The 9,927-nt window shown below is 40.9% G+C and overlaps 1 protein-coding gene across 3 annotated transcripts; it reads right to left on the bottom strand.

The window, feature by feature from the left end:
* Nucleotides 1-2,064: 2,064 nt before the first annotated feature.
* Nucleotides 2,065-9,275, bottom strand: LOC117366041 (cytochrome c oxidase assembly factor 6 homolog). 3 transcript variants are annotated; one of them, XM_033957081.1, is made up of 3 exons: nt 9,153-9,275; nt 7,418-7,569; nt 2,065-6,092 (listed from the first exon to the last, which is right to left on the bottom strand). In XM_033957081.1, exons 2-3 carry the CDS (start codon nt 7,559-7,561, stop codon nt 5,997-5,999), a joined length of 240 nt encoding a protein of 79 aa, XP_033812972.1. In that variant the 5' UTR covers nt 7,562-7,569; nt 9,153-9,275; the 3' UTR covers nt 2,065-5,996. The 3 variants fall into 3 exon arrangements, with proteins under 3 accessions (XP_033812972.1, XP_033812973.1, XP_033812971.1); XM_033957082.1 differs by lacking the exon at nt 9,153-9,275 and adding an exon at nt 8,971-9,138; XM_033957080.1 differs by lacking the exon at nt 9,153-9,275 and adding an exon at nt 8,685-8,941.
* Between the last annotated feature and the right edge of the window lie 652 nt (nt 9,276-9,927).

Consider the following 9,927-nt stretch of genomic DNA (forward strand, 5'->3'; position numbering starts at 1 on the left):
AGACCTGATCAAGGAGAAGAAAAAAGCATTCATCTCTTACAAACAATCAGGGAAGCAGGACTCTAGAGCAGACTACCTGGCCAAATCAAAAGCCGTCAAAACAGCAGTCAGGGAGGCTAAATTCCTCATGGAGGAGTCTCTAGCAAAGAACATCCAGAAGGGAGATAAATCCTTCTTCAGGTATATCAGTGATAGAAGAAAAAACTCAGGCGGGATTGTACGTCTTAGGAAACCAGACGGAGACTATGTGGAAAAGGATTCGGAAAAAGCCCAACTATTAAATGAATACTTCTGCTCAGTCTTCACCCGAGAAGCGCCAGGGCTCGGCCCTCAGCTACAGACAAGGGTTGGCTCAGTTGACCCGTTTAGTAACTTTGAGTTTACGCCCAGCAGTGTCTACGGTGAGCTGTCAAAGCTCAAGGTTAACAAAGCAATGGGGCCGGACAACCTGCACCCCAGGGTGCTTAGGGAGCTGAGTGATGTCTTGGCGGAGCCACTGTCCGCGCTCTTCAACCTCTCCCTTAGTACAGGCAGCGTCCCGTTGGACTGGAGGACGGCTAACGTCATTCCACTCCACAAGAAAGGCTCAAAGATGGAGACAGCAAACTACAGACCAGTGAGTCTAACATCGATAGTGAGCAAACTAATGGAAACTCTAATCAAACACCAATTAGATAAGATCCTGGATGAGGAGAATCTACGGGATCCCCGACAACATGGATTTACTAAGGGGAGATCCTGCCAATCCAACCTGATCAGCTTCTTTGACTGGGTAACGGGGAAGCTGGATATTGGGGAGTCCCTGGACATCGTGTACCTGGACTTTAGCAAAGCATTCGATAGCGTACCACACCGCAGGTTACTGAGCAAGATGAGTTCTATAGGATTAGGTGACACATTGACGAAATGGGTTGGGAGCTGGCTTGGAGGTAGGCTCCAAAGGGTGGTGGTGAACGGCACCCCCTCCGAAATGACGGAGGTGATTAGTGGAGTACCACAGGGCTCAGTCTTGGGCCCAATCCTATTCAACATCTTTATAAGAGACTTGGCAGAAGGGCTTCGAGGTAAAATAACATTATTTGCCGATGACGCCAAATTGAGTAATGTAGTGGGCAAATGCACAACAGACGAAGATTCAGTGCCCGACAACATGATGCACGACCTACTCCTACTGGAGCGATGGTCTAGGACATGGCAACTCAACTTCAATGCCAAAAAATGCAAAGTTATGCACCTGGGCAGCCAGAATCCATGCAAGTCTTATACCCTTAATGGCAAGATCCTAGCAAAAACGGTAGCAGAACGAGACTTGGGGGTAATCGTCAGTGAGGACATGAAGTCTGCCAATCAAGTGGAGCAGGCTTCGTCCAAGGCAAGACAAATCATGGGCTGCATACGAAGGGGTTTCGTCAGTCGTAAGGCGGAAGTCATTATGCCATTGTATAGATCCATGGTGAGGCCCCACCTGGAATACTGTGTGCAATTCTGGAGGCCGCATTATCGCAAGGATGTGCTGAGACTGGAGTCGGTGCAAAGAATGGCCACCCGGATGGTCTCGGGACTCAAGGATCTACCATACGAAAAACGGCTTGACAAATTACAGCTATACTCGCTCGAGGAGCGCAGAGAGAGGGGGGACATGATCGAGACGTTCAAGTATCTTACGGGCCGCATCGAGGCGGAGGAAGATATCTTCTTTTTCAAGGGTCCCACGACAACAAGAGGGCATCCGTTTAAAATCAGGGGCGGGAAACTACGAGGTGACACCAGGAAATTATTTTTCACTGAAAGAGTGGTTGATCGCTGGAATAGTCTTCCACTACAGGTGATTGAGGCCAGTAGCGTGCCTGATTTTAAGGCCAAATGGGATCGGCACATGGGATCTATTCACAGGGCAAAGGTAGGGGAGGGACATTAAGGTGGGCAGACTAGATGGGCCATGGGCCCTTATCTGCTGTCTATTTCTATGTTTCTATGTTTATAGGATTTTCTAGAGACTGTTAATGTGGAGGTAATTTTATAAATTATTCTTTACACATGGAAAATGAATATTACAAAATTATGTAAGAGAAAAAACGATTTTATTGAAATAAAGGGACGCTCAAGTAAAATGCAATTTTTTTGTTCTATAAAATTTTTTTCTCTCTTAATTAGCTTTTGGGACCAGTGATTGCATTACAGGATATTTTTGAGACTATTTGACTTTCAGATACTTGTTCTGATAGTCCCTTTGCTACACTTTTGAAGTTGTGCTTATTTCATGCCTATTTTTTAAAGGCCACACACAAGTACACTTATAGAATTCCCCATCCCCCGTGTGTGTATCTTATTCTCTGTCTGACCACATAGCCTAACGCAAGTCTACTTCAGGAAACACGTATAAGCCTGGCTCTTCTTCCAAAACTTTAATGGCAAAAGCAACTAATCTGCTAAGTCATACACACAAAGACTGATATCAGCTGCACTTACACAGCAGGACTTGCTTACCACATGTGCATCTCTTCTGACTCCAAGTGCAATTTTCCTTGCTATCTTTATTCCAAATCTGATATATCACCATACTATGGCACAGCCAAATCTCAGCGATTTACACCCTTATCTTCTATTACTCTATCTTATCTTCTATATGTTCTACCTCCACTTACATCCTATCTATGCTGTCTATTAAAATGTTTTATTAGCAGGCTTTTACACAGATATGTTGACGAGCAGCGCACACTAAATGCTGGGCCGCCCAGTCCTGGTTGGGCAATTATATTAGTGGAACCATGCAATCTTACAGCACATTTTGAAAAGGGATTAAGACTGTACTATTTGATAAATTCCTTTCTTAACTGAAGTTTTATTCATAACAAAAATTTTAATACTGTCTATACTTTAGGTAATATGTTGTACTTTTACCCTCAATTCTTTGTACTTCGCTAAATGTCCAGTTTCTCTTCTGTGTAAACCGCCTAGAAGTCGTTTGATTGTTGGCGGTATAGAAGAATAAAGTTATGTTTAAGTTATAAGAATAAAATAGGCAGCTCAGAAGTGCATCTTTGTAAAAGGACCCAATTGTGTATTGTGTTGACATTATAAGCAGCCCATTATGCCATAATATGTGCACTGTTATCTGGAATATTTTACTGCTGCAATTATTGTCTATGTCCAGTTCTACTTGCTGCATAGGTGAATTTATTCAAAAAGGCATTAATTAATCCTAATAAAGTACATCTTATTATACTACTATCTTAGTCCAAATTCTGAAGATGTTAGGCTCATGCATAGCACTAAATGAAACCAAAAGTCTTTGGGCATCCTTAAAGCTATTTTCTCATTCTCTCTAGCAATCCCAGGAATATTAAATGTCAAAGCCTCTGCTTCTTTGCTGTGTTAGATCTGGTCATGCATGGAGACTTCCAGCTTCCCATGTTGCACAGACGCTAGACACATCAAAGCAATGAAGCAGAAACTTTCACACTTGACATAAAAGGCCAGCTGGGGTTTCTAGATGTGCTTACTCAGCAAATATCAGTAGAGTGTTGTCTGTTATTACAAGGTTACTGCAACCAGCATAGTTCCAAAATCATCAGACTATCAATCAGGATTACATTTAAATTTAGGCAAAATCAGAGTAACATAGCAACAGCTAATAGGCAACTGGATCATATAGTCTTCCCAGGCTAAAATTCCTATTCCTCCTCAGTAGTATTACACTACAAAATCCCATTATCCAAACCAACTGCTCCTTCTACCGCCCACTCAGTCCTTGGAGGTGCCTGGGGAACAGGTTTATCTTAAACATATTCCTCATTTTCATTCCTTCTACCCATCAACAGTATATTTTGTGCTCAGAACTCATTTTCTGAAACTTCTGTAAATTAAAAACAATTCTCACTTAAAAAAAAATATTGTACAAGCAGAAACTTCATGCAGAAAACACCTGGGCCTTTGTTCCCAATCCTTAAACATAGCACTTTCAGGCTGAAGTCCCAAACCACATATTGCACATAGCATTTCTGTTTGTCTGTTCTGTAGTGAAGATGGCAAGCTGAGCCACTAGAGGAAAACTTCAGTAACAGCTTAAAATATGCTTTTCAGCAGGAATGTTAGAAGATTGTTCAGGCCTGAAGAGAGATGGTAGAAAAGACATCACCCCTTGCTCCAGAGATCCCACACAAAGAAGAAAACAGACTCTACTCAGATGCTGTTTTACTGGGCACTTCCAAAACTGAAAAATCAGGACATATAGTGAGTGGTTCCATCACCAAGCACCCAGTCCCGAGGCACCAATCATTCTTTAACCTTCATTCCAGCGTTCTGAACATACAAAGCAGGATTTCAAACTCTAAAACATTATGATATGCAAATCTAAAAGCCAAGCTTAACTCAAGTCGGGTAAGAGGTCAGCTTTAGGTCATGATAGTGACTGACGGTTACTTTTTATTTAGGGTAAAAGAAGTACAAATGACAACAGCAGAAAAAGACCACTTGGTCCACCAGTCTACCCAATCATAACTGCTTACTATGTTGTCACAAGTCTGATCCTTCACTAAGTTCCTTTGTGCCTACCTTATGTATGCTTGAATTCTGCCAAAGTTTTGGCCTCTAACCTAATCTGGAGCAACAAGACCCTTCAAGGCCCTGATATAAAAGGAGTGAGTCAGTGTGAGCTTTAAAAATCTAAAACAGTGGCTTTCAACCCAGTCCTTACGGACACCTGGCCAGTTGAGCTTTTATGATAACCACAATGAAAATGGATGAGAGATCTGCTTAGCAAGTACAGAATGACATGGAGACAAATTTTTCCCCGTCCCCGCAGGAACTCATTTTCATGTCTCAGCGAGTTCTTTTCCTGCCCTGCCCCATTCCTGCAAGCTCTGTCCTCATCTTCACAAGCCTCAAACACTTTAAAATCATAAGTGTTCGAGGCTTGTGCAGTTAAAGCAGAGCTTACAGAAATGAGACGGGGACAGGATCAGCGACAAAACCCACAGGGACAGGGAAATTGAGTTCCTGTGGGAAGGGGACAAATTTGTCCCCATGTCATTCTATAATACCAAGTCAGAGTATGCAATCTTCTCTCATGAATATTTATTGTGGATATCCTGAAAACCTAATTGTACAGGAACAGTTAAAGAAAAACTGACAGGATGAGGGGAGGGGCTCCAGGTGTAGGGCATCCTGCAAATGCTCATTAAGCCAAAAGCTTACTATAGCTAGGGGAGAGCACCGACACAAGCTCAGTCAGAGCTCACCCCTGCTCTAATGAATATGCATGAGAGAAATTGGCATGCTTGTTATCTCCACTGCATGAAAGAAATTTGCATACATATCATTAGAAGTATTCTGAAAACCTGGCCTGTTGACAGCTCTGAAGAACTGGGAATGAAGACCATGGCCTTATGAGCTACAGAAGGAAGCTCTACTTGGCATACTGCAAATATTAAGAGCACTAACAGTAAATCGGAAATACAGAAATTGTACCAAACATACTCTAGCTCACATTTAAGTTTAAATTCTGTCTTGGTATGCATAAAGCCAACCCATCTGGAAACACTACCTTGGAAGAATCAGAATAGCAGGAACATGGAAGATCAAAATAAACTCACTGAAAACCTGATGCATGACAAAAAGAGAGAATCTGCAGAAGTAAAAGTGGAGGCAAAACTTAAGATGGCATGATACTGTCAGCACCGCATAAGGGCATTAGGGTTCATGATGCTGCTCCTCAGTGTGCCCATCTCAATGATGAAAAAAAGGAAACATACAAAGAATGACAATAATTTAGATATATAATTCCTGGCAAAATGAAACAGTGCATATGGACTTAGAACACGGCATTTGATCATCATCTGCACACTCTGTATCCTTTGGTTAAAACTGCTGCAGGAAATGCTTGGGAGGCAGACACAGCAACATGTTTTCCTTTCATAATGCCGCTCTCCTCCTCATTAGTGTTCATTTGCTCAATAAAGAAATGTCTCAGGCTCATCAATTAGTCTTGCCTCAATCTACAATTTCCCTGTGGTTTCAGATGGCTGAAATTCTCCAGCTTCAAGTTTTTCTTTGTACTTTAAGTAATCTCTCCTTTTGTCAAAATGTTTTACCTGTTAAAATAACAGAATTGAAAATTAGTATTTTTTAAAGATGGGATCCAGAAACTGAATGATATACAGTGTTGAGTGCCCACTCTTTCAGTAGCATTATATGGCTTGCCCCAAGAAACAAGGTCAGGTCACTTGGCTTTCTCTAGTGCAGTCCTCAGGGCACACTAATCCCATTGGGTTTTCAGGATAGCCATAATGAATATTCATGAAATACATCTACACGCAATTGAGATAGTGCATGCAAATCTAACTCGTGAAAACCTGATGGGACTAGGTGTGCCCAAAGGACTGGGTTGGGAATGGCTGCTCTAATGCTACCTTAAGCAGAAGTGCTCGATGGTCTTTTCTCTAGTATACAACAATTCTAGGGTTACCATATGGATCTAAAAAAAGGAGAACAGATTGAGTCATCCGGATTTACTTCCATTGCTTTCACTGGAAGTAAAACCCAGATATTTTAATCCGTCCTCCTTTATCTGGAGCCATATGGTAACACTAAGCAATCCACCCCCCCCCCCAAACACACACACACACACGCCATTCTTTGGCTATGTTTTAGGACTTGTGACAATGTATAGCAATTTTCTCACTTATAGCTGGGATCTTTAATATACTGGATCACTTTAGGAAATCTTTGAAAACAGATATTTCCTGTAAGAAGAATGCATCACCTCCAGGTCATAGCTATTTCAGCTAATTACAAATACAGCAAATTAATTATAGCTCATGTATTGTTAACACAATCCACAAGTGCCGCTGAGAGGGCGCACAGCACTGGCAGCGAGCCCAAAGGCAAAGGACCAGGGTTCCACAACAAAACAGGGGTGTCCAAAGTCACACAAAATGGAACCAAGACTTGGAGCCAGGAGATAAAAATGTACAATGCTTATATTAAAAATTGTAACAAAATATACACTAGAACCTTGACCCTACATGGGCTGTGTTTCAGCAAAATATTGTCTTCCTCTGGGGTTCAAGGTCACTCGCAACCAGTCCCTGAGCTTTCCTTTCATTATCGAAGTTCACTTATTATAACATCATTCTAGCTCATGTATATTACTGAAGCTCATGTATGGCAACACCGTAATAGAAACTTATGTATACCGCTCTGAATTGACTATGCAGTCATTAAAACAGTATAGAAGCTTTCAATAAACAATTTCTGATAAAGCAAAGATTTCCTTTGGCTGTGCTGCAGTTGTATGATGGTGATTGTATTGAACAAAATATCCCATGTATGGACTGCATCCACAAGTCTATTAGTTTACAAGGTCAGCTGCTCAGGTAGGATCTCATGTTGTACACATTTACACAGCCACACTTACCCACAGCTGTGGACAGCATGCTTCAAAAGAACTTCGCAGCTTCTGGCACTTGGAAAAATCATCCTGATTCTCATCTAAGCACTTCCAGAACTGGTCTCGTGCTCCCCAGCACGCCTTCCTTTCTACTGCTGTTGGAGCAGACATTTCTATCACTTAAAAGAGGAAAAAAAGCCATCAATATATGTGTTCCTTCTCATATCGCAACACTGTATATTCTTTTACATAATAAAAAGGGAAAGCAAAGTTGCTTTTTAATTAATGGAAAGAACTAATGCCCTAATGACTATAAAGCCTTTTGGCTTTCTTTTTCGCGTTCCTTTTTTTTTCCGAGGGGAGAGCTTCGATTGTACAGGAACAGTTGAAGAAAAACTGACAGGATGAGGGGGGGGCTCCAGGTGTATGGCATCCTGCACATGCTCATTAAGCCAAAAGCTTACTATAGCTAGGGGAGAGCACCAACACAGGCTCAGTCAGAGGACTTTACCAACAAGTGGCACAATGGATCACCGGTCTGACCCAGCAGCGGCAATTCTTAAGTGTGCCTGTATATCCCGTACTTGTCTCCGAAGAAAGGATGGTATTTTGATATAGCTTGCATATTTTTCCCTAACAAATTACATTCAGACATAGGGCCTACAATCAAAAGTTTGTACCTGAGGTAATAGAAAATTAAGCAATTTACTCAGGATTATAAAGAGCTATGGTGGAATTTGGATTGGGCTTCCCTGAATCTTAACATGCTAATCTAACCATTAGGATATGCCTCTCCTCCAGGAAAAATTGTCATTGATGTACATTAAATGTGTTTTCCCAAGTGACCCTCTTCTCTTTTACTCCTGAAAGGAGGTAGTATACTATGACAAGGTGTAATAATGGGTGAGGGGGAAATAATCTTAAAAGTTTTTATTAGCACACTTTTCTATGCACATCTTTTTGGTGTTTTATGTTTTGTTTGTGAATGGTTAGTTTATGATTATTTTTCTGTAAGTCACTTAGTTTTAGGCAGGATAAAATTTTTAAAATTAAATACAAGCTTTAGTGGAGCTGCCTTTTAAGTCAATTGTAAAATCACTGTTTGAGAAATCAGAAGGCTGCCAGCTCAAAAATGCAGCTGGACTAGAAAAGCAGTTGTAACACTGGGAGATGCTTCAGTTAAGTGTGAAACTCTTAGATATGGTGTCCGAGCTAGATTTGTCAAACTAGATCTGGAACATAACATGATATTATTGTGAAAGCTATTTCTCTCTCAAGCAGGATATATGCTCACCTTCAGTTGGGGAACTGTGTGAATGCAGGCTTCTACTGCCACTGCCTGTTTCCGTAGTTGGAAAGCCCATGTGAGAAAAGTTCTACTACTGCCACCTATGTTGTACATAATTTGTGCCTGTACAGCGTGTAAGAGAAGCGTTTGCTACTGTTGTGTTGCACATCAGTGCTGTGTTAAAGCAGTGAACTTGTGTAAATTTTGTACTGCTGCTCCCCGTGTTATAACTGTTTCATAGTGGGACAGCATGTGCATGAAGAAAGACTGTATTGCTGCTATCTTATTACACCTGTTCTGTAATGGGGCAGACATTTCCAGAGCACATCCCCATTTTCCTTCAGCTTCAGGGAAGATTAGCTGAATTTCAGCAACTGTCTCTCCTCTCCATCCCGGAGAATAATTATTTGATGATGCTCAGTCTTCCCATCTCCCTGAACAACCTGTCTGGAAATAAGGAAGCAACAGAATTACCTCAAGCTCAGAAGCAGCAATGCATTGCCCTTCCGGTTCCCCTTGAATCCCAACATCCTTTGCAACATGAGCACATGATCCCCTCCTTGAAACCACAGAGCGGCACACCTAACATAGCAGAGCTGCAGTACTCTCTGTACCCTGCTAAGACTCTATCGTTGCATTCGACTGTATATCTATCATAAATGCACGTGTTTAGAGCCCAGTTTGGCTCCGATGGGCAATCTGTGCATGAGCCTAAGAGAACAAGTGTATTTTAGCAAGCTAGGGGATCAATACCCATGGAAATCTGATCTGAGGAATGTTAAGTATAGTATTAGATATGTTCTATTTATAGTCTTTTGGGTGATTAAAAAAAAAACAACAACTTTAAAGTGAACTAACTTGTAATACGGTTTTCACACACTCTCTCTGTCTTGAAATGTAGGAAATGCTTGAATTTTCACAAGTGATGTATTTAATTTCATATGTTTTATTGTTTATACACTTGATGTAAGATTTAAAAATGAATAAAGAATTTAAAAAAAAAATATTCACAAGTATGCTCATAAATGACCCTACCCTTATCTATCATTTGGGAATGACTGCTCATTGCTTATTAGGCAGGCAAAAAAATTAGTTTTAGGATTTTAAAAAACACTGTCACCTTTGTTAATATTTTTTTAAACTATCCATTTATTTATTTTTTTATTTATTCAATTTTTTAGCCCGTCCTCCCAAATGAGCCCAGAACGGGTTACAATGAATATATTGGTGCATTAAAATTATAAGTAAG

Source organism: Geotrypetes seraphini, chromosome 8 (assembly GCF_902459505.1).
Source record: "Geotrypetes seraphini chromosome 8, aGeoSer1.1, whole genome shotgun sequence".
In the NCBI taxonomy this organism is placed as follows: Eukaryota; Metazoa; Chordata; class Amphibia; order Gymnophiona; family Dermophiidae; genus Geotrypetes; species Geotrypetes seraphini.

Coding starts and splice junctions, on each gene's coding strand:
- LOC117366041 (XM_033957080.1), bottom strand. CDS start 8,754: ATGGGCTTTCCAACTACGGAAACAGGCAGTGGCAGTAGAAGCCTGCAT. Junction 7,570..8,684: donor ACACAGTTCCCCAACTGAAG/GTGAGCATATAT, acceptor TCCTCTTTTAAG/TGATAGAAATGTCTGCTCCA. Junction 6,093..7,417: donor CATGCTGTCCACAGCTGTGG/GTAAGTGTGGCT, acceptor TTATTTTAACAG/GTAAAACATTTTGACAAAAG.